This window comes from Thamnophis sirtalis, unplaced genomic scaffold (genome assembly GCF_051295495.1).
Source record: "Thamnophis sirtalis isolate CommonGarterSnake01/CBP01778 unplaced genomic scaffold, rThaSir2_p1.2 scaffold_4, whole genome shotgun sequence".
In the NCBI taxonomy this organism is placed as follows: Eukaryota; Metazoa; Chordata; class Lepidosauria; order Squamata; family Natricidae; genus Thamnophis; species Thamnophis sirtalis.
In genome coordinates, this window is record NW_028261384.1 from 118,913,758 (window position 1) to 118,938,456 (window position 24,699).

At 40.9% G+C, this 24,699-nt stretch overlaps 2 protein-coding genes across 3 annotated transcripts in view; one reads left to right on the forward strand and one right to left on the reverse strand.

The window, feature by feature from the left end:
- The first annotated feature begins 3,461 nt into the window (after positions 1 to 3,461).
- LENG1 (leukocyte receptor cluster member 1) lies at positions 3,462 to 12,793 on the forward strand. Of its 2 annotated transcripts, XM_087713906.1 has the most exons (5): positions 3,462 to 3,478; positions 4,670 to 5,139; positions 8,931 to 9,098; positions 9,592 to 9,851; positions 11,640 to 12,793. In XM_087713906.1, the coding sequence occupies exons 2-5, from the start codon at positions 5,008 to 5,010 to the stop codon at positions 11,872 to 11,874; spliced, it is 795 nt and encodes a 264-aa protein (XP_087570032.1). In that variant the 5' UTR covers positions 3,462 to 3,478; positions 4,670 to 5,007; the 3' UTR covers positions 11,875 to 12,793. The 2 variants fall into 2 exon arrangements, with proteins under 2 accessions (XP_087570032.1, XP_087570031.1); XM_087713905.1 differs by lacking the exon at positions 3,462 to 3,478 and having other exon boundaries at positions 3,666 to 5,139.
- Positions 12,794 to 14,803: 2,010 nt separating this feature from the next.
- CNOT3 (CCR4-NOT transcription complex subunit 3) overlaps positions 14,804 to 24,699 on the reverse strand; it is a 42,991-nt gene continuing 33,095 nt past the window's right edge. Inside the window, exons 16-19 of the mRNA XM_087713907.1 lie at positions 22,556 to 22,757; positions 17,756 to 17,888; positions 17,460 to 17,585; positions 14,804 to 16,069 (exon numbers count right to left, since the gene is read on the reverse strand). Of these exons, the coding sequence (XP_087570033.1) occupies positions 15,971 to 16,069; positions 17,460 to 17,585; positions 17,756 to 17,888; positions 22,556 to 22,757 (560 nt within the window). The 3' untranslated portion in view covers positions 14,804 to 15,970. The remainder of the gene's footprint in view (positions 16,070 to 17,459; positions 17,586 to 17,755; positions 17,889 to 22,555; positions 22,758 to 24,699) is intronic.

Sequence of the window (24,699 nt, forward strand, 5' to 3'; positions counted from 1 at the left end):
CGAGGTTGGGCCAAATCAGCTGAATAATTAGAAAGGAGACCACAGGGGCAGGCATTCTCAAACTTTGGAATACTGGAACCCTTAAAATGATCTTTTGAGTAACTCAAGTAGAATTAACGATTTCAACAGGAATTAGGCTGAGCAAAAAAACTGTCACTGATTGAAAGATGCCATATGCAGTATTCTCACACATAATCCGATTTATGGATAAACCGTCCCTCAAATTTCTAAACAAATACTATGAAAAGTGCGCCACCTGTAGATAAGCTAATCCTTAGAATTTTTGTTTGTTTTAATGTTCACAATTACCTAATTTATTCATCAATGGGCTTATTATACTTGAGTCTTTTAAAAATGTATTACCATATAAATTGAAATTTGGTGGTAAACAACTGAGTATTGAATAAATTATTATTTAAATTTTTGCCAATCTGTAAAATTGGAAAGCTCCTGCTAAGTGCAGACATAAATTGTGATTGCATACATGGTTATGAAAAAAGAATCCAACAAATTTATAGTCAGATATCTACATTGAGGTTTTCCGGTTTAACCGTTCACTATTTGGCTTTGGACAGGTGATACTTTTAACTTTAGTATTCCCCAACAATAATGAATGGACAATTATAGACTTGTTTGCAATACCATATAGATGAAAGATTACCACTAGACTAAATCAAGCGAGAATTAATCTAATGCAGGTAGTACTCAATGACTACAACCAGGGCCAGAATTTCTGTTGTGAAGCAAGGCAGTTGTTAAGTGAATCACACTCAATTTTATGACCTTTTTGCCATAGTAATTAAGCAAATAACTTGCAGTTGTTAAAATTATATGGTTGCTAGGCAACCCTACTCACTTTGCTTGCTGGAAGCTAGCTGGGAAGGTTGCAAATGGTGATCACATGACCTTGGGATGCTGCAGTTGTCATAGATACATCTGAATTGCAAACTGCACTAATTTTGATCGTGTGACCGTGGGAATGCTGTGATGATTGTAAGAGGAGTACTGGTTGTACATTATTTTTTTCCAGTGTTGTTGTAACTTCGAATGGTCACTAAATGAATGGTTGTAAATCGAGCATCATCTGTAAGGAGTCAGTGTTGATTAGATGTAGAGGGAAGAATGCTTGGCTAAATAAGCCATAAGCCAAATAAGTCTGAATTAGCTGCATTTCTTTCTTATGCTTAAACATAAACTTTAAATATTTAAAGTTGACCCAAGTACTATAGTATATAATTTAAATAATATTTCAGTGTAAACTTTTAAAGTCATGTTATTATATAGCATGAGGCTGATTGGATGAAATAAACAAATATTAAATAAATAAATATTTCTACTACAGTATTGCAAAACACTATACATCCAGCAATAGATTTCAAGCTTCAGAATTCCCTTTTGATATAGTAGCCATAAATCCCTAAATTTTGAGCTACAAAATTGCAGACGACTATTAGGCAGCAGCAAACAGATACAGAAAGCCAAATCTTTGCTCAATCTTGCAGCTGTCAGGATTTACTTTGTGTATAACAGCGATCAACACAACCTTCTGCTTGTTAACACTGGAAAAATGGTAAAAACAGAACATAAAACCTATAAATTCAACAGAACGATACCCTTGATGATACAGGTCCATCATTCTCCATATGGTCTCTGGAAGAGGTGTTTTCCTCAATTTCTGGGATTCTCAAGAGGGATGCTATTGTATAAAATAAGGGGTAGAACATAAAAGTAAAATTTATAAGCTCCCAAAGGGGGACCACTAACAATTTCTTGCTCAGAAGCATGCACTAGATGGGTCAATTCTACTAGGAGAAAGCGGTAGTGAAACTCTAAACTGCCTCTGGAAATGTATTGGTGGCCAATTCAGGACCTGGGGCACAGATGTTCTATGGTTTATGAGTTTTTGAAATATTTTTTTTTATTCCACCTTTATTTCTTTGTAAGTAACTCAAGGCAGTAAACATACCTAATCCCCTTTCCTGTTCCTATTTTCCACACAACAACCCTCTCAGGTCAGTTGGGCTGACAGAGTGACTGGCTCAAGGAAACCTAGATGGTTTTTCATGACCAGAACTAGAACTTACCGTCTCCTGGTTTCTAGGTGAGTGCCTTAAGCACTACACTAAAATGGCTTTTGCCATTAAGGCAATGTTTCCCAACCATAGTAATTTTAAGATATGTGGATTCCAACTCGCAGATTCAATTCTGGGAATGGAAGGCCATTCATCTTAAAATGCCTAGGGTGTTCTGGGAGCTGAAGTTCAAAAATGGCTAAGGTTGGGAAACACTGCATTTAAAAGGACTGCTGCATGCTGGGTGATTTTCTAAGGCAGTCCATACAGAGTGCATTGCAGAGGTCTAGAGGTCTTCAAACTTGGCAACGTTAAGACTTGATAGCTATATTAGCTGGAGAATTCTGGGAGTTGAAGTCCACAAGTCTTAACGCTGCCAAGCTTGGGGACCCCTGCGTAGTCTAACTGTGCAATGGGAAGCATTCCTGATGTCAAGTCTTCCCCTTCCACGCAGGGCTGCAATCAGGGGTGAAATCCAACAGGTTCTAACATGTTCTGGAAATTTTGAGCAGTTCAGAGAACCGGCAAATGGGGTGGGAATAGAGATTTTGCAGTATCCTTCCCCTGCCATGCCAACCAAGCGACGCCCACATAACTGGTAGTAAAAAAAAATGAATTTCATTACGGACTGCAAGTGACATTAATCTAGCATGTAGGGAGAAATGCTAAAGTGTGTTTTAAAAAGCAAGTGCCAGTCTTGGTGTCACAACCACAGGAGAGATTTTTCAGCATTCAACAAACATCATTCCATAGTCGAAGTGCAGTCTCCCCAAACCAATGATTTTCTAAACCTGGCCACTTTAACATGTGTGGATTTTAACTCCCAGAATTCTCCAACCAGCATGTCGCCAAGTTTGAAAAGCACTAGTCCAAACCAATCAAATATCAGGTAGGAATAAAGGCGAGCCAATGAGAATTTCGGATGAACCAAGCCCCCGAGCGCTTCCGTAGTGAAACTACCCTCGCAATCAGGCACAAATTATTGCACGGAAGCATAGAGGAAAGGGGCGGGGCTCGACGGTGACGTCTGTGGAGATTTTAGCACTATCATAAACAGCCGGAATGAATATTCTTCCCAAGAAGTCGTGGCACGTCGGCAACAAAGATAATGCGGCTCGCGTACGAGGGGGCGAAGCGGAGGCTGAAGTTCAACGGCAAAAGAGAGAGGCCCGAATTCTGAAAGCTGAAAAGGAGTTTGACGTCATCAAGGGGCATGCGCAAATGCAATTACTGCTCGGCTTGGTCGAGCAATAATTCTACTGCACGTGCGGCTACTGTCCATGTGTTTTTTGTTTGTTATAGCGAGTTTGGGGTTAGGGTAATACTTTACTACGTACGTCTAATCAAATCCATAAAAGTTAAGTGCTTCCAAACGGACAATCTCAACTCCCTAGTGTGGAAGTGAGGTAAACATTATTTCCAGGGACCTAACTCCTATTTGGCCACTGTTCAGAAAGAGTTGCAGTGCTAAAGGTTTATACGGAATCTGAACATTGTATCTGGATTCTATGAATTCTGCGTACGGAATAATCCTGCATTCATCTTCCTGCATGGGTTAATAAAGAAACAAAGTCTGAATTTTATCCAGACTTAGAAAAAAAAAATGAACAAGATGGCAGTTTGGTTTTGACCGTTCTATTATTGTCAAAATCAAACTGCCTGCCACCTCGTTCAATATTCTGTATTCTGTAATAACAGAAGCACCATCAGTTTCTTTTAAAATGAAAGATTTTAAACTGAGGAACTAAATTCTTTGCCAAAACGGATTCTACTTAATCTGGGATTTTATTGAAATCAGGATTTCTCCATGTGGGTAAAGGGCCAATATTATCATGCTTTAATCCCATCACTCTGGAGCTGAAGGGAAAACTCTTTATCATGTAAAATGGACTAGCTCAGGCTTTAATGGCTCATTTACAAAGGGGGATGGGCAGGAAACTGCAGGCAGCTATTCTGGCTTTTAAAACATGTTTCTTCCTTTTCACATCCATAGAAATATTCTGCCTTTTCAATATTTCCTAGGATATTTCATTTTTCTGGGAGAGGGCTGGGTGATAACTTCCTACACTAGGATATTTCATTTTTCCAGGAGAGAGATGAGTTTTAACTTCCTACACTAGGTTTTAATTGGCAGCTAATTTTGAATGTGAAACAGCATTCAGTATCTGGGATTCATCTGTACATCTGGCCTGAATGGGTGAAATTTGAGAAAAGATTGATTTAAGAATAGCTGTTCTGAAAGATTTTTAACTGAGGAACTAAATTCTTTGCCAACATGGATTCTACTTAACCTGGGATTTGATTGAAATCAGGACTTCTTCTGCTGTTATTAAATCAATGGAAGAAAGAAGAAAAGTGACAAGGTGTCATAGAACATTTTTTTAAAATTGTAAATGTTGGAAGATCCCATTGCTGTTTCCTTTAATCTGAACCTTAAGTGAATATGGAGGGACCAAATAAATGAGATGCAAAGCTCTTCATGATGCCTTTTTCAACTGCCTTTTTCTTTTTTTCCAAGTGCCCTTTTCTGGACTTCTGCCACATTTGTATCCTAACATTCTTTTAATATTAATTATTTCCTTTTCCTTTTCTGACAGTCTTGTATGTATATCCTGAATTGAATAATTTATCCTTACTATGAGAGTCTATCCCAGAATTCTCCAGTAAGCATATGAAAAGTCCAAACCAATCAAGTAGCAGGAACAAAGGCGAGCCAATGAGAATTGAGTCTATCCCAGAATTCTCCAGTAAGTCCAAGCCAATCAAGTAGCAGGAACAAAGGCGAGCCAATGAGAATTCCGGATGAACCAAGCCCCCATGCGATTGCGAAGTGAAACTAATCGCAAATTATTGCACGGTGGCATAGAGGGAAGAGGCGCGGTGGGGCTCGGCGGTGACGACTGTGGGGATTCTAGCACTATCATAAGCAGCCGGCATGAATATTCTTCCCAAGAAATCGTGGCACGTCCGCAACAAAGACAATGTGGCTCGCGTACGACGGGACGAAGCGGAGGCTGAAGTTCAGCGGCAAAAGAGAGAGGCCCGAGTCCTTTTAGCTGAACAAGAAGTAAGTAGTCGTCAGGGGCCACGCGGAAAGGTTTGGAATTCTTGCGTAACCTCTATTCCAAGTGGTCGCAATAGTTTTAAATGGAACATTCTACTGCGCATGCGGGGTACTGTTCATCTGTTTTGTTTTTGTTTTCCTCTGAAGGAAAGGTGTCAACATTTATTTCTTTTTATAGCGAGTTTGGGGTTATGGTAATACTCTACTACATGCATCTAATCACATCCATAAAAGTTAAGTGCTTCCAAACGGACAATCTCAACTTCCTAGTGTGGAAGTGAGGTAAACATTTCCAGGGTCGTAACTCCTATTTGGCCAGTGTTGCAGTGCTAAAGGTTTATACGGAATCTGAACATTGTATCTGGATTCTATGAATAATCCTGCATTCATTTTCCTGCATGGGTTAGTAAAGAAACGAAGTCTGAATTTTATCCAGACTTGGAAAAAAAATGAACAAGATGGCAGTTTGGTTTTGACAACAAGGGCATTCCATTGTTGTCAAAATCAAACTGCCTGCGACCTTGTTCAATTTTTTGTATTCTGTAACAACAGAAGCACCATCATTTTTTAAAAAAAAATGAAAGATTTTAAACTGAGGAACTAAATTCTTTGCCAAAATGGATTCTACTTAATCTAGGATTTGATTGAAATCAAGATCTCTTCTGCTCTTATTAAATCAGTGGAAAAAAGAAGAAAAGTGACAAGGTGTCATAAGAACATTTTTTTTATTGTAAATGTTGGAAGGTCCCATTGCTGTTTCTTTTAATCTGAAGTTTACTGTTAATATGGAGGGAACAAACAAATGAGATGCAAAACTCTGCATGATATATTAAAGTGCCTTTTTCTGGACTTCTCCCATGCATATATCCTAACAAAATTAATACTTTTCTTTTCCTTTTCTGACACAATCTTGTATATCCTGAATTGAATAATTTATCCTCACTATGATAGGCAGTCAATTATCTTGTAGGAAATTAAATAGAGCAATGTGAGAGATTAAAAAGTTGGAAAGGTGATTGTTGATGCATAGAGAATGATACGAGATATATGGGAAATGTTCAAAATCAAGGATCTGCCATTATTTGTGTTCTATTTTTTTCCAGAATTTTTTTTATTTTTTATTCTCTTACATACCATTTTAAGTATACCTTCACATAATTGTTGTTCTTCTTTACATTTATCATTCTTATACATTTATTATTTCATGTAATAGGTTATAATATACAGTTTGGGTTCTTTGTTTACCATCCCTTCCTCCTGTTGTAATACCACCTTATTTCCCCTTTCTTTTCTCCCTCCCTTCTCTACTTCCTTCCTTCCTCCTCTCCTTCCTCCTCTCCTTCCCCTTTCTTCTTCCCTTCCCTTTCTCCTACTCCTACTCTTCCTCTTCCCCTTCTTGCCCTCTCTCCTTCTCTTCCTCTCCCTTCCATTTACCTCTTTCTTCTCCCCCCCTCCTTTCATTCTCTCCTCCTCTCTCCCTTTCTTTTCTATTATTGTAGGTGTCTCTTTTAGGTCTCAGTTTATATTTCCTTGGGATGGTATTTCCGCAAACCCAAATATAATTTAATATCATTTCTTACTCCCTTACCTTCACTAATCTATCCTAACTATATTCCTCCCCCCTTTGTGTTTCGCTCTTGGATATATACTTATATATTTAATATTTTCTTTTCTGTTTTCCCCTTCTCCCCCCCCTTTTCATTTAACAGTGCATCATCTGGATTCTATATCTTCTCCCTACTTTATTTTCTAGTTTCCTTTCTCTAGCCAATCATAAAATCTTCCCCATGTCTTGAAGTACTCCAATTCCTCTTTATCCTTTATTTTCATTGTCAACCTATTCATCTCTGCACAATCTAATATCTTCTTTATTATCCCTTCATCTGTTGGTAGCTTATTTAGTTTCCAATTTTAGGCAAATACGATTCTTGCTGCTGTAGCTACACGTATAATCAAATAAGTATTCTCTTTCTTGAATTTCTCTGGGATAATACCTAGTAAAAATATCTCTGGTCTAAATTCTATTTCTTGTTGTAACATTTTCTTTAACCATACTCTTACCTTAGTCCAATATTTCCTTGCTTCTGCACATGTCCACCACATATGATAATAGGAACCTATTGCTTATTGACACTTCCAACATTTCGCTGATTTGTCTTTAAACATCTTAGCTAATTTTCCCGGTGACATGTGCCATGTATAAAACATTTTGTATAAGTTTTCTTTGTAAGCTATTGACATGGTTAATTTATAGTTCCTTTCCCATAGTTGTTGCCACTTTTCGAACTCAATCGTATGACCAAAATTCCTTGCCCAAGTTACCATTGTATCTTTAACCACTTCTTCTTCTAACCTAGTTCTTAGTAGGTAGCTGTATGGTTTCTTGATTATTTTTTCTTCCGTTTCCGTAAGTATCTTATCCAACTCCGAATTCCTAAGTTAAAACCCTATTCTCTTTTATATTTTTCATATCTTGATTGTATTTGCAATTGTGAAAACCATCCTATATCAATCACTTGTTTTTCTAATTCTTGTTTTTGTTTTAGTTCCCCTCTTTCTGTTAAGATATCTTTGTATCTAATGATATTTTTCATACTACTAATATTTGGATGTGACTTTCATTGTTGAAAACCACATTGGTATTTCTAAATAGTGTTTCCCTTTCACCCTTTCTCATATTGTTAACAATCTATCCCTTACATAATGTCTTTGAAAATAGCCATGTGCCTTACTTTTACCATACCACAAAAAAGCATGCCAACCTAGTTGCAAATCATGACCTTCCAATGTCAATAATCTTGTATTACTCAGTAGGATCCATTCTTTCATCCAAGCTAATCTCGCTGCTTGATAATATAATTCCCAGTTTGATCATCCAAATCCACCTTGAACTCTTTCATCTTGCAACATTTTTATATTAATTCTTGCTTCCCCCTCCAGCCATATATATTTCCCCACTATTTTATTCATACTTTCAAAATATTTTTTCTCTAATTTTATGGTATTGTTTGTATAGCAGTATATTCATCTTTACTACTGCTATTCTTCCCATCAATGATAATTGTAGGTTTTTTCATCTTTTCAGATCTATTTCTATTTGTTTTCTCACCTTATAATAGTTATCCTCCTTTAGGGTTACACACCTTGAAGTCAATTGAATACCCAAATATTTCACTTTTTTCACCACCTATCTGTCCAGTTTCCCCATCAACTCTCTTTTCTGTTTTTCGGTCATATTTTTCACCATAATTTTTGTTTTATCTTTATTAATCTTCAAGCCCGTTACTTCTCCATATTCTTCTACTATTTCAATTAGTTTTGGCCCTGTTTCTATTGGATCTTTCATAATAAACACCAAATCATCTGCGAGTGCTTGTAATTTATATTCTTCTTCCTTGTATTGTATTTCATTTTGATCATATTTATGAATCCCTCACCAAATCACATAATTTGAAATTGCATTATCATAAATTGCCAGTTCACATTATCAAAGGCCTTTTGTGCGTCCAGAGATAACAATGCCATTATATGTGCTCTTGATTGTATTACTGTACTCCTATCATCTGAGGAGATCTGGTATAGTCTAATTTAAAGGTTAGCTGATTTATTCATATTCTATTTAAACAGAATAATTAAATGTAGACTCTGGCTCGAATGTGTTAGATTTATTTTTATTATCACCTTACTTGCTCTTGATTTGAAACACACAGAGGCTTTCACACTATTTAGGAGGTTGTCTTGGGACAAATTGACCTAAGTATAAGCCTTGGATAAATATCTGCCTTTGATTATAGGCCCGAACCGAATTCTTACGGAAGAAAGCACGTCTGTCAGAAGGTGATAAGAGTGGCTCAGAACTTGTTTCTTTGGATTCAGAAAAGTCCTCAGGACATCTTAACCTCTTTCAGGGGTCGCAAGAGAGTGGCAACAAAGAATATGAAGAGGAGAAGAAGCAGGAAAAGGTAATTGTGGAAAAGTAGGAGTGCAGTTTGCCAAAAATCTGTTTACCTAGTTTACCTAAGTGGGCACTGAAAGCCTTGGGATAGGCAGGCTCCTGTTGATGAGTTCTAAGAACGAAGTATGAAACTGCCTTGAGGAGCACTGAAACGTCTCAAACGAACAAAAATATTAGTCCTGTTGATATTATTCAACTTTCACACAACTTCAGCTAACTTTTGTATCCTAAATAATCATGTTCTTATACTTTAAACCACAGTAGCATAATGTCTAGTGGTTACTGTTAATTAAAACCTGTCAGGAAAAGGGTGATTATTAAGTGATATTCTGAATTGGATCTCAGGGTGTTCCACAGTAAGCAGTTTGCTTTACAGAAGGAAAATAGGGAAATACTCCTTTGATTAGAATTATATACCTGGGGCACTAGAATATGTGTGTGGGAGGTGGATGGATGGATGGATAGCATGAGTAATGTCCTTAATTTTTTATCCTTTACAGGAACGAAAAGAAAAAGCTCTAGGAATCCTGACTTATTTGGGCCAAAGTGCAGCAGAGGCTCAAACATCCCTTCCATGGTACCAGGAGCTGCCAGATCGTAGCAAAATCAATGCCAAAGATGAGAAACTTAAGGGAAGGCTGGACCCCCTGGCTGAGATGGGGAAACATTTATACAAGAAAAAGTGCTCTAATAAAAAGGAAGAAAAGAAAGAAAAAGGAAAACCAAAGCACAGCGAAAGCAAAGGAAACCTAGCACTTAGGTAGGTATCCCTTTTGTTATGCACTCAAGAAAATTGTCAATATCGAGCAGCAAATGGCTGTTCGGTGAGGCAGTTTCTGTTTTTGGAAGGGATATCACCCTGCAAAGCAGAATGTAGGTTGGTGGGTCTACTGGTATTTAAGGATTAGATCTGATTTTGTTCATGGCTGCCAGGTTACCTTTGTGAGGCCGGTGTTTTATTGGGATGCAAACTGGGTTGCATCTTTTGCTTGCCTGGAATAAAGCCAGCTTATATGTAGCTATTATAGGATCACAGGGTATATGCTGAAGGTACACAACAGTGTCAGCCATATTGGAGTTAATCTGATTAAAAGAATAGCCTTTCTAATTCTGCAGAACCTCATATTCTATGCACGACAATATTATCTGCTAGTTTTAACCAGGCCCCAGGGAATATAAAACCAGATCTGTACTACTGGTAGTGCTCGACTTATGTCCACAATGGAGCCCAAAATTTCCATTGCTAAGCAAGACAGTTGTTAAGTGAGTTGTACTGCATTTTATCACCTTTTGGCCACAGTTGCTAAGTGAATCACTGCAGTTTTTAAGTGAATCTGGCTTCCTCCATTGACTTTGTTTGTCAGAAGCCAGCTGGAAAGGTTACAAATTGTGATGGCGTAGCTTTGGGACAGTGCAACTATCACAAATTCATGCCCCTTGTCAAGCGCCCAAATTTTGAACAAGTGACCATTGGAGATGCTGCAACAGTATAAGTGCTGCAACGGTGGTAATACCATCATGTCACTTTTTTCATTGGCACTATAACGTCAAATGGTCACTCGATGAATAGTTGTATGTCGAGGACTAATGCTTATATACCATAGTGCAGTGATGGCTAACCTTTTTTACCTAGAGTACCAAAAGCACACATGTGCCCACACCCATAATGTAATGCACCTCCCATGCACCCCACCCCCCCTGCACATCTGGGTGTGACATTCCTGCGCTCCCCTCAACCCATGTGCATGCCCCCCCACACTTGCCTTGCAGATATGCACGCAACACCCCCCCTCCCTTTGGCCTCCCATCCCAAAACAGCGCTGGTGGGAGGGAAAGCCTCCCATCCCAAAACAGCGATGGGGAGAGGAAAAAAGCCTCCTGTCCCAAAACATCACTGAGGGGGGGGAAAGCCTCCCTTCTCAAAACAGCACTGAGAGGGGAAATCCTCCCTTTTCAAAACAGCACTGAGAGGGAAAATCCTCCCTTTGCAAAATAATGCTGGTGATGATGGGGCACAGACTACAGAAAGTGGGGAGAAAGGTATGCACATGTGTCTCCCGCCTGCAGGGTAAACCCAAAAATCAGCTAGCCAGCAGGAGGCATACGTGCTGGGCAATGGCTTGCGTGCCCACAGAGAGGGCTCTGTGCCACCTGTGGCACACATCCATAGGTTCGCTATCACGGCCATAGTGCTTTACAGCATCTCTGAGCAGTTTACAAATATTAACATATTGGCCTCAACAGTCTGGATCTTCATTTTACTGACCTTGGAAGAATGAAAGGCTGAGTAAAACTTGAGCGCTGCCAGGATCGAACTCTGGCTGTGGGCAGAATTACCCTGCAATACTGTGTTCTAAACATTGCACCACCATAGCTCCTACAACCTGTAATTCCTTCCCTAAAATTCAGTGCATACTTGGAGATCCCAAAATCCCTGATTATTGAGGAGATAGAATTTAGACAAACCATATCTCTGCCTCCCCTTGTGGATTGTTGAACTTTCCTGGGTCCCATCTCTCTTCCTTTTGCTTTCCCTTTTCCTTTCTAGGTGCCCATCTTCTTCCCCATCATGCTCTGTGGAGCAGCTCCGCCAGGAAAGGTTGCAGAGGGAAGAGGCAGAACGAGCTCGAACCAAATCTCTTCTTGCCCAGAGATCTGGAATGGGTCCACGCCGGGAGGAAGAAGAGGAAATGGATGAAAGGAAACGGGGCTACAACTCACAGTTCAACCCCCAGCTGGCAAGACAGAGAGCAGTGAAAGACAGTCGAATTGAGTGGGTGTAAAGCAGGAAATTTGGTTAGTCAAACCAAGTTCTTCAGCTGAAAATGTTGAGTGCAAAATGCTTCATAGAATTTCTGGCCGCAGAATTTCTGATTGTACAGCTGTAGAATTTAATTTGATTTTGCACTTAATAACTGCAGCTAGATTGTTGGTGGCGCAATACTGGAAGAAGGAAGATTTGCCCACAATTCAAGAATGGACATTGAAAATCACAAATTTAGCCGAGATGGCTAAAATATCTGCATTTTCTTTTTAAAAATATATTTTAGACTGTTTTTGTTAAAGATTTATACCGTGTATGGGTTCTGGGAAGTCGGGGGAGGGAAGGCTGGGTGGGGGGAGGGAGGGATGTATATTAGGCTTGACGAGGGATGTTAGATTTTAAAGTAATACGATTGCACATGTATACTGTCTTTTCTTATTTTTTCTTTAAAACTAAGATATGTTAAGTATATTGATATGGAAGTATAAATACCATCAACAGAGAATGCAGTTTGCTCGGAAGTTGAAATACACCAAGTGAATGAGAGGAAGAGTGGGAAACAGAGGAGAAGAAAGATAGGAAGAGAGGGATAGGAGAGAGGGTAAGGGGGGGAAGATGAGGAGGATAAGGAGGAGTGGAATGAAGAGAGAGGAGGAGAAAGGAAGGGGAAGTAGAGTAGAAAAGGATGATGGAGGGAAGAAAGGAGGTAGGAGAGAGGTAGAAGAAAGAGGTGCATGGAGAGCAGAAGAGCTAATAATAGGTTTTTATCTTTCTGGGTATTGATGGCAAGAGGAACTGATGTAATTACTATTTAATACAATAGGATATTGGCTATGTAATAGTATACATGTGATTATATGTTATGAAAATGGGAAATAAATTTTTTTAAAAAAAAATATTTCTGGTCGCAAGAAATTCTATGAAGAAATTCTATTCTGAATTGATGTAAACATATAGTAATACAATACGATGTGGGACATGTATAGTAGTATACATGTGGTTATGTTATGAAAATGAAAAAAATAAAAAAACTTTATATGTAAAAGATTTCTGGCCATAAACTGCAGAATCAGGCCAAAGTGACTTGTCATGTGATTTCTAGGACGACTTTTGCTCAATTATCATTCACTAGAACACAATATTGAACAGGAAAATCAGCCAAGCAATTAATGAATCTGTTTTTGCTATTTGCTCTGAACTGCCAGAACCCACCCCCACAAAGCTGGATTAAAAAAGGATAAAATTTCCTGATCCAATAACTTGCTTTATTCTTTATAGCCTTCCTGAAAATATTTTAGGGGGCACCATGTCAATGATTCAGAATTTAATTGTAAATGTAGCAGCAGCAAACCCATCTCAGGCAGTATGGAGAACTGAGACAGTGCCAGGTACATTTGTCTCAAAATAATAGTTTATTGCCCTAAGAGATGGACCAAGGTACTAGTCAAAAAGCAGTAAACCTGGGATATACTGAGAAGACTTCTTCAAGAATGAATGGTGGAAGATCCTGGAGGTGGTGAGAGATCGTTCTTTTTTTTTTTTAATGTGGTCATTGCCAAAACTAGCATTGCCAGTTGTCCTGCCCTTGTAATTCAGTGCTCATTTTGTATGTGACCTGCCATTAGAAAAATGAGGATGAGAAAGATGTTGGCCCACTGTGAAGATTTATCCTTGTAATAAGAGCATTCAGAGGCAGTAAGTTGTAAGGTTATGTTGTAAGATGTGAAAGACTGGAGCACTTAACGGTAATGTAAGCTAAGTGATGTAGGAAAGATTATGATGTGCTAATTAGCCAAATTATGCAAAAACAGGACTATTGTCCATAACTTGAACCTGCAAAAGCACAAGAGATTGGTTTGTTATTCTAGACTTAAAGCTTAACACGCTATCTATGTATTATAAACAAGTGATGATTGTTTGTGACCATATTACTGAATGAGATTGATTTGTTACTCTAGACCAGTGTTTCTCAACCTCAGCCCCTTTAAGACATGTGGACTTCAACTCCCAGAATTTCCCAGCCAGCTTGCTAGAGAACTCTGGGAGTTGGAAGTCCACATGTCTTAAAGGCGCGGAGGCTGAAAAACTCTGCTCTGGACTTAAACATGCTATGTATTGTAAACAATGATGGTTTGTGACCATATTACTGTAGAATTCTCTTAAGATTGGTTGGGAAATAAGCAGCCACAATTTGCTTCAAATGTTGCTGAGTATCTGGCTGCTTATTCATTATCCAAATAAACATTTCCCTTTTTAGTATATTCCATATTAGCACAACATATTAGTATATATGTTGTCCTGGTCAGCCATAAACTATATTATTTTGGAATATTACAAATTCTCACAAAACTAGCAAATGGACTTGCTCAAAGCAGGCCGAGGATATTTACTTCTAGTCACTTATAAAAATGATCTCGCTCCAGGCTTCTAAGTAGGGTTTATAGAGAAAGGTGACCTTATTGCCACCACATGAATACCTCACTGAAAAAAGTTAACTTATGACCACTTTTCCACTTATGACTATTGCAGCATCCCAATGGTCATGTGATCAAAATTCAAACATTTGGCAACTGATTCATATTTATGATGGTTGCAGTGCCCCAGGGTCACGTGATCATCTTTTGACAAGCAAAGTCAATGGGGGAGCCACTTAATAGTTACTAACTGAACAACTGCATCAATTCACTTAACAGTGGCCAGAAAAGGGCGTAAAGTCGGGCAAATTTCACCTAACATCTGTCTCGGTTAGCAACAGAAATTTTAGGCTCGATTGTGGTTGTTAGTCAAGAATTATCTGCATACTCCAGGGAACCTTGGAACAGGGCTTGAATATATTGTGCGCCATTCTGACTCGCAGCTCATATGCCAAAAGATTGCGGAGTCCTTTCTCCCACCTTCAAGGTTTGATGGTTTTGCCCCCCTCCCGCTGTACAACAGAAGAAGAACACTCATATAAAACTATTTATTCATAAATATTTTCCAAAATGAAAATAGGCTTACGAAAAAATATCTTAACAGCGGCGTGGGCAGGATGCTCCAGTTCAGGGGGCTGGTTGAGAAGAGAGATCAGTCCCCCCTCCCCCCCTCCCAAGTTTCCCCAAATGTCTCCCTTTCCAATTAGGAATAAATTGCAAGTCATATTGAGGAGAGTGGGGGTGTCTTCCTGTGAGAGGAGCAGCAGATAAGATACAAGCTCTTAAATTTACGGTGGCAATATTTTGGAAGGCTGGAAACGAAAAGCAGTGTTTGGAACCAGGGGTGGGGGGGGAGAAGGGAAGAAGGTAGAATCTCTAAAGTCATCATTCCAGTCCGCAAAGGGACTCTTCCAAATGAGGATTAAGGGCATGACGACAGTAAATGGCCTTTAAGGGGTTTTCCTTAAAACTTGCAAAAAAAGCAAGTCAAAAATTATGGCCAAAAACAGGTGCCAATCCAACAGACTTTCCGTGGTCACCAGGAGCCTTGGTAACTTGAGGTTTCATGCTTCCAAATTTGCAAATCCTATTATCATTTTTTGCCAATTTGCCATTTCCAGCAGTGGCGAGTAGATGAAGGGGTCAGAGAACGGTCACCACAAAGCTTCATGGGACCTGATATTGTAAAAAAAATCATACTTGGGCATCTAGCCAAAACGGGGGGACGGGACAGGGTGGAGTTTGCACCCAAAAAAAAAAAAAAGTTACAGGGCTGAAATGCTCTTATTTAGAACACACACACAAAAATGGAGAACGGGGGAAGCCACTCTTTTGGTGGGATTCTCAAATTCTTTTTTTTCCTTTTAATCTCCATTATGGCACCCAAATCTGGTGCGTAGGAAGGGTGTTCCCCCCCCTCCCACTTCTGACCTCTTCACGGGCAGAAGAGAGCAAAGAAAAAAGGCAGAGGAGAAACCTGCCGCTGCCGCTGCCCCTCCTCCTCCGTCCTGCGGTCATTTTTAAAACTTGCATGCATTTTTTTTAAACATGCGGCTTGCCCCCTCCCACCCCGGTTGTTATTTGGGGAGGAAGATGAAGAGAGGTGAGGGGTAGGTGGATCTTCCTTTGCCGCTGCCCCCAGCACACCACCACAGCTGTCTCTGGAAGGAAAACTTGGCACCCCCTGCTGGCCCCAGGGCATCACTGCAGGTCCCGGTCTTCCAGGTAGCGGTATTCAAAGGTGAAACCTTCCTTTTTGCGCTGGCCCCATTTCTCGTAGTCAAAGTAGATGTAAGTGCCCTGAGCAGAAACAGGAAACATAACACAATTCGTGACCTCTTGCCTCACTGAACACATTTAAAAAGTAATCTAAAGGAATCCTGGACTGTTGCTAAATGATACCTGCCCCCCCCCCCCCCCCCGCATGAAAGCAGAAGTCCTGTGGCTTTCAGTGGGCCTGGTTCCTTGTCATGCAAGAGCCTCAGAGAATGTTACTTGAAGTTTGCAACTTTGGCAATTTAGGAGGAAGCAGTAAGAAGTGATGGCCTATTCTTGCTGTGTCAATACTAAGGAAGAATGGAGAATTATTGTTTGAACCTCTATTTCAGATTTTAATCTGAACCCTTGCATCCTGGACATAAATTGTTTCAACTCCTACCTCAAAACAATGCAATAGAGCATTCATTGCACACCATGACAACTAGACACAAAACAGTTTTTCCCCGAACGCCATTACTCTGCTAAACAAATCATTCCCTCAACACTGTCAAACTATTCATTAAGTCTGTATTACTATTAATCTCCTCATTGTTCCTATCACCTATCTCCTCCCACTTATGACTGCATGACTATAACTTTGTTGCTTGTGTCCTTATGATTTCCTAGTATGATTTGATTGCTTATTTGTACCCTATGACTATCAAGTGTTGTACCTTGATTCTTATGATTTTTGAAAAATGTATCTTGTCTCTTTATGTACACTGAAAGCATATGCACCAAATTAAATTCCTTGTGTGTCCAATCACGCTTGGCCAGTAAAGAATTCTATTCAATTCAATTCAATTCTTATTCTATTCTAAAAAAAGAGGGCCCCTTATGACCTGTATGATAGCTAAACCCTGCATTGCTGCAATGAATACAAGGTCGTGGCTGATGCTAATCTGAATACAGTTGGGTTTCTTTTCTTTTTAACTATTTTTACAGATAGTCTTTGACTTACAACTGGTTGCTCAGTGGCTATTCAAATTTACCACGGATGTCCCCAGGCCTACAACCCAGATTCAAAGTTCTGATGCCTTCCCTCCACCAAATTGCCTTTTGAGCATTCAGCAACCTCCCGTATTTATGGCTGCTTGATATAGCAAAAAACACCCATTGTGCACAATGGATTCATCTAATGACTGCAGTGTTTGCTTAACGACCACTAAAAAAAAAGTGTAGAGTCAGGAATAGTCACAGGGTGACCTGCTTAATGACTGGCATGATTTACAACTGTAATTCTGGGTTCAAGTCAACACTACCTGCATATATAATTTCCTCTCACAAAACGCCATGTTGCGAGAAGTGTTCTGCTCAAAATGGACACATACATGCATAGTTGAGCTCTTCCTACGAGGAATGGATCCTTAGTCCTTGCTAATAGAGGTAAAATTGCATCGACGGGCCCATCTTCCGTTACCTTCACCCTCACCTGCTCAAACTCATCAGTGATGGTCTTAGGTTCTTCGTGCCGCTGAAACCACATCATGTACTTCGTATGGAAGCGCCACGATTGCTTCTTCAGTGCCTTTGCTGCCAGGTATTGTGCCTTCGTACCCTGTGAAGCGAGAGAGGAAAAACAGATCAGAGCTCTGGGGTTTGCAGGTTGAGGGGAGAGATGCCGATCATCCCACGTGCCAGGTAGTCCTTAGGCATGATCCAGCGAGGAGAGGCAGCACGATTCCTCTCCGACTACCAAAGGGGATGGAGGGAGGGACTGTCTGTTACCTCCAGGTAGTAGAAGATGAAGAAAAGGGTCTCTGTGGAGAGGCGCTGGTAGAATTCCACCGTGTCGGAGTGTGGAGGAGGCATCTGGTGGTGGTATGGAGGAGTTGGACAGGGATTCCGTGGCAGGTATTGCCTGTGGGATGGGGACGGGAAGGGAGAACAAGAGCAGAAAAGACAGAAATAAGATGACGAGAAAATGAGGGAATTCACAAGATTTCTGTGTGTTCTTCCCTTCATAAAGATACAGACTCCTACCATATTTTTCGGAGTATAAGACATACCAGAGTATAAGATGCACTAAGATTTTGAAGAGGCAAATAAAAAAAAAAAGGTTTTGCACATGCAAACCTCCCCAAAACGGCCCGTTTTTCACAAAAAAAGGCCTGTTTTTTTTAATTTAAAAAAGGCATGCATAGCTTTTAGGAGGCTTATAGAGTGCTCCTGGGGACTGGGGGAAAAACGAGCAAAAAGCTGCCTGTTTTTTTCTCATTTTAGCCCTCCCCAGCCCCCAGGAACACTCTGGAAACCGCCTAAAAGCTATGCACGGTCATTTTGTTGAAGGGGGCGGGGTTTTGGGAGGCCAAAAATGCTGTATTCAGTGTATAAGACGCACCCAGCTTTTCACCCTCTTTTTTGAGGGAAAAAGATGTGTCTTATACTCCAAGAAATATGGTAAGTGTGAGGAATAACAATCCTTCCTCAACTGATGGCTACCTGAAGGCTGGATCCTGAGGTGGTCAGGCTCCATTCCCATTCCCTCCTTCAGGCCATTCAATGGCCCGAATTCTCATCCACAACATCCCAAAGAGGCATTTAAAAGAGGCAACTGGGCTTTCTGGTTTTTCTTTGAAGACGTTTTGCTTCTCATCCAAGAAGCTGCTTCAGTTCTTGAGAAGCGAAACATCTTCAAAGAAGAACCAGAAAGCCCAGTTGCCTCTTTTAAATGCCCCTTTGGGACAACTGTGACTTGGATGACTGGGAATCTCCCCAGATATTAGGAGCGAATCTTCCCAAACAGGCCAGCCCACATGGGTTTTAGGAAGTGACCCAAGGAAGAAAGAGGAACACTTTGTGTTCATGATGAGAATTGTGGCAAGTTGAAGGAGTTTCAAACTGGGTCATGACACTTAAGTGAGGGGGTGGGGACACAACATACATTTTTGTGGGACTGGAACAAACAAAGCCAAGGTTGCTGCCATAATTTGCTCCTTTTGGTGCCCTGACAAGCATTTGTCAAGCAGAGCAGAAGTGTGGTCAGACAGAATCTAGCTACAGTCAATCTGTTTATTTACCTCAACGTCCAACCGACAGCACACTTTTCCTTCATGAATGAAGGCGAATATACGTGTCCCAGGATAATGTTGCAGGATCCGAACTGAGTTGGTCACTGGGACTAGGGCTTTAGTCTTCCAAGCTTTTGGACTCATGCTGGAGCTTGTCCTTAGGAACTTCTCTGTGTGCTTTGGGCTGTTCTGTGTATTGGTGCCTGTTGTGTGTAGCTTTTTAAATGTAGATTCAGGGTGTTGGAAGGCTAGCTATTATTGGCTGTTGTTTCCTTGTGCTGCCAAGTCCCTGTCTCCTAAGTACTTGGTAAGTTGGGGATAAATCAGCACTCCTGTTGATTGACAACGTGCCTGTTTCCCAGGCTTCAATCACCTCCCTGGCTGTTTCTGTGCCTGCTTTTCCAACAATTAGTAGCTGCAAAATTGAATGTATGACCTTGTCTATTCATCTGACTGCTCACTTGAGTCCTTGCAATCCAGCAGTTAGTGGATCCCGTGCAGGGGTCCATTAACTATTGTAGGACAAATGAGGAGGAAGCTGCCCAATAGATTCCAAGGGATTTACCCCCAGGTTATCAGGTATTTAGGAAGCGGGGGAGGGGCGGGAGGGGAACAGACTTTGCAGCACAAGGAACCAACAGCCAACAGCAGCCAATGATAGCCAGCCATCAAGACCCCAATCTACATCTGAAAAGCTACACACAATAGGCACTAAAGTGCACAGAGAGGTTCTCTGAAGATGGGCTCCAGCACGAGTCCAAAAGCTTGGAAGACAAAATCTCTGGTCCCGTTGACTGACCCAGGTTGGATCCTGCAACATTTTTCCTTGCCTCTAATGTGTTATTTGCAAACTCTCTCTCCGCCAACCCCAGGGAAAAGGCTAGAAAGCAGCTTCTGCAGCTACATTCATAGGCTTCTAATGGCAGCCAGGATACAACAGGTCTTACTCTACGCCTGGTTTGCCTACCCGATGTGCTCATCAGCATCTCCTGACTGCATGAATGCGCATGGCAACTGGATCAGTATCAGAAGCAGGCAGGGATGGTGAGAGGGTCACAGATAGTAACCGACTCAAGGACTGAATGCTTGACCAAGGTCGTAATTGAAAGCCCAACCCTGGTGGCTCACACGCCCACGCGCAGGAGCTCTGTAATGGTGGGCTTTCCTTCCCATTTGCTTGTCCAGGCAGTGTAAGAACAAGTCCTGACAAGGCTCCAATTCTGGATTCACAAGCCTCTTGGCTCACACACCTAAAGCTGAATTGCTGCCAAGAATTAGCTCTTGTGCTGCCCAGACAAGCCATTAGCAAAATCAGGATATATATTTTTTAACAGTCTCTTAGGAATATAATTCTAACGGTTGGGTTGGCAATATATAAATCACATAACAATGCTATACCTGTTTCTTTAAATCATACTATAAAATGTGATTGGTTGCTGTTTTCCTCAATCGGTCATAAGAGGGAGCCAGAACGACTGTTAGCTCTCTGTTTGTTAGATGCTGGGCTGTTCTGATCTGAGTGTTTTGGAAGCTGGCTGCTAGAAAGTGCCGTGAGCTATTGTAAGTTTTGCAACTGCTAGCAAACTTTTTTTGAGTACTGAACTGATTATATGATACTGGACTACGTTATTTGGATTATCCCTTAACTGAAAGACATTGATGACTGACTGTCTTATCCGTGTATGACTTGGACAGTTTGATGGACTGTGATACCTCTATTTCCACGAAAGTAAAAGCCTATTTAAACTGCACTGTCTCTGTATGCTGGTTTGTGTGTTCTCCAACACTATTCTCACAACGCTTCTCTGGCTGGGGAATTCTGGGAGTTGAAGTCCATAAGCCTTAAAGTTTCCAAGTTTGGACACCCCTGCTATAAAGCATAAATTCAAAAAGCAGGGAACAAAAAGCAAGAGCAATTTTCTCAAGCAAGAGCGAATATTGCCAGGAATTATGCAAAATTAGCAAGCTCATATTTCTGGTTAAAAAGGTAGCTTGAAACAAAAGAAGAATAGAATTCAGGCAATCCTCCATTTACAACAGTTTGCTTAATGATAATTCGAAGTTACAATGGCACTGGAAGAAAGAGACATTATCATTTTTCACACTTATGACCCTTGCAGCATCTCCATGTTCACGTGATTTACATTTGGACGCTTGACAACTGCCTCACATTTATGATGGCCAAAGGGTCTAGAATATAAAATGAGAGCAAACCCTTCTAGCACTGATAGTGTTATCTAATTTGGTAATGTCTGCAAAAAAACAACCAACCAAGCACCAGGGACCTCCCAGTTCTACCCCAAGATACAAATATTCTCTTCTATCGATATTACTCTTGATGTGATCACCCCCCAATGTATTTGAAGACTTCCTTTTGTCCAGCAAAACAGCCATTTTTCAAAGAAAGGCTCTGACAGCCATTTTCCAAGGTTTCTCTTGGGGTTGGTGGTTCTGCACGCAAGTCAATAGCCTTTAACATACTTATTACATTTGATAAGGGACATTTAGCTCTATAGGCAGTCCTTGACTTACAACCCATTTGTTTAATGGCAGTTCGAAGTTACAACACTGGAAAAGGGATTGTCACCAGTTCTTGCCATCCCCCAAGGTCATGTGATCAAAACTTGGGCACTTGGCAACCTGCATGTGTTTACAACAGCTGCAGTGTCCTGAGATCACATGATCGGCATTTGCGACCCTTCTAACCGTCTCCAACAAGTGAAATCAATGGGGAAAGCCAGATTTGCTTAATGACCACGTTTCACTTAAGAACTGCAGCATTTTGTTTAACAACCATGGCGAAAAAGGCCACAGAATCAAGTGTGCAACTCACTTAAGAACTGCCTTACTTAATAACAGAAATTCTGATCCTGGTTGTGGTTGTAAGTCAAAGATGACCTGTATGCTCAGGAACCATTAAGAGGAGATGCTGGACTAATTTGAAAACTACATCAACAATATAAATTTCGGAGAACTCCAAAGTCCAGCCTTGCAGCCTTCCCCCATTTCTCAGAGGAGATGGTCTATTGTTACTCCAGGTTCCACCACAAAATCGCGTTCGACTAAACCGCGCTCGGCGAAACCGCGTAACTGACGTCATCAACAGGGCGACAACAGCACAGAGACAGAAGCACGCTGTAAACGCTAAACCTAAAATTAACCCCTAAACCTAACCCCCCTAAACCTAACCCCCCTAAACCTAACCCTTAACCTAACCCTAAACCTAATCCTAACCCTTAACCTAACCCTAACCCTTAACCTAACCCTAAACCTAACCCTAACCCTAACCCTAACCCTTAACCTAACCCTAAACCTAACCCTTACCTTAAGTTGAATCGGCTTGCTTTCAAAGCGCTATTTAAAGCGCCCTTCTTTCTCCGCGCTCGCTGTTGTCGCCCTGTTGATGACGTCAGCGCCGCGGTTTAATCGGGTGCGGCTTAGTCGAGCACGGTTTTGTCGTGCCACGGTTAGTCCAATGCCCTCATGACCCCGGCTTTTTCCCATGGTTCCCCCTTACCGGATTCTTTCCGAGTCAGAAGGGTGAGGCATGTGGTGCCAGGCAGCCTCTTCCATGGCCTGTTGGTAGAGCTGCTCCTTAATGAGAGGCACGGGCCCCAGAGGGCACACCCCAAGGGAAAGCGGGATGTTCACCTCCGATAGCTGGATGGGGGGCTGGTTGGAGGTTGGCTGAGATGTTGTGCTAGTAATTAAGATGTCAGCTGGAGCAAACAAAGAAGGAAGAAACACTCAGAAATTGTACACTTAAGGTTGTAGTTATTTTGATAATTCCTACTCCTCTCCAAACCCTAATTTTTTCTTTTTCAAACCTGGCAATCTGAAGATTGATGGACTTCAAACTCCAGAATTCTGGCTGGCTGGGAAATTCCAGGAGTTGAAGTCCACATATTTTAAAGTTGCCAAATTTGAAAAATGCTGTCTCGATCCAACTAGAAAGATTTGCCTGGAAAAAATAACAAGAGCAAAAATAAGTGAAAATATAAACCAGGCTTCAGTGTGTATTCTATTCTTGATGTTTAACCTGGGAATAATTTTAGAAAATTGTAAGCCAATCCTTTTGGAGCACACCAAGTTAGAGAAGGCTGATGGGAGGGAATATTTCCCCCCGCTTTTTTTTGAAGACCTCCATTTTTCCCTTCCAGATCCCTTTCTCTTTAATTTCCCTGATCCATGCTTTTGCTGAGATTCTTTATTTTGCTGTGCACAAAAAAAATCAAGTATTCTCTTTGTTTCTTACAATTCAATGGATAAAAAACAAAACAAAACAGCAGTCGGCAAGTCACGGGCTAACTCCTGGCCTGAAGAGATCTATTTTGATGGATATCCTGTTTTCCTTCCAAAGCAGGCGGCTATTGATTTCAGAATTGCCAATATATTGGATGGCCAAAGCAAGAAGAAACATTTGGGATTTCAGGAACAGGGAAGATTAGAAGAATTTGGGTCTGATGCTTTATTAGGGCAAGTGTGTGTGTGTGGGGGGGGCATGTAGCAGTAGCACTTAGACATATATACCGCTTCACAGAGCTTTTACAGCCCTCTCTAAACGGTTTAGAGAGTCAGCATATTGCCCCCAACATTCTGGGTCCTCATTTTAACACACCTCGGAAGGATGGAAGGCGGAGTCAACCTTGAGCCAATGAGAATCTAACTGCCGAACTGCAGCCACTCTAACCACTGCACCACCTTGGCTCTTATGCGTGGGAGTTACATTTTGGTGGCCAGGGCTATATTTAACTTTGCTAGGAATAGAAGGATCCAATTGCAACGAAGGGGACCAGGTTATCTGAGGAACCGTCTCAGCCTAATAGGATTGGCTGCCCCACTCATTTTGGCAGAAGGGACATGCTGTGAACTTCAATCAAGGAGTTTTGGCTACAAGGTCTAGGAGAAGGGCTTTATCTCTTTGTTCTATGGAGGTACCCACCCTTCTGCCTTCCAGAAGACCATTAAAACATTGTTCTTCTAGTTAACTTGGGGTCTTGATGGGGGTGCTCTATGCTTGAGAGGACTGGTGGAGTAATTGGGAAGATGCCATCAATGTGCCACTTTTGCTTTTGGTTTTCTAGTTTTGTACCCAATTCTTATTAATTTTAATATTTTAAATCCATCCATCCAATGGGGCTTTATCCTACATGTAGGCAGGACTGGGGTTTTTCAGTGTGTGTGTAAATTGGCAATTTTCAGCTGCATTTAAGAACAAAGATTCTTGACGGTACACAAAAACAAAATCGAATTAAAAGATGGAGGATCACCATCGAGCCAGGAATAACATTAAAGGAGGATATGCCTGAAGGATCCACCTCCCCTATAGTACTTAAGAGGACCCTGAATAGGTTTGTGAGTTGGAGTGCCTAAGTGTGAAAGCAGTATGCTCAAGTGGGAAGCTCTTGGCAGATAACAAATACGCTGTGTGAATATGGAGAGACGCAGAGCCCGCCCCATCTGCTGGTATGTCAACATGTACTGATAATGACTTATATTTGGCCAAAGACAAAATCAAGAAGGTGACTTCATTCTAGCAGTTTAAAAGTTTGATCTAGACATGGAAGACGCATTTAGGATTTAAATTACAGTTTTAGGTACTTTCTGCTTCAAAATACTGGTAAATGAAGTTACTGGATTTCAGCAGTAGGAGAGCTCTCT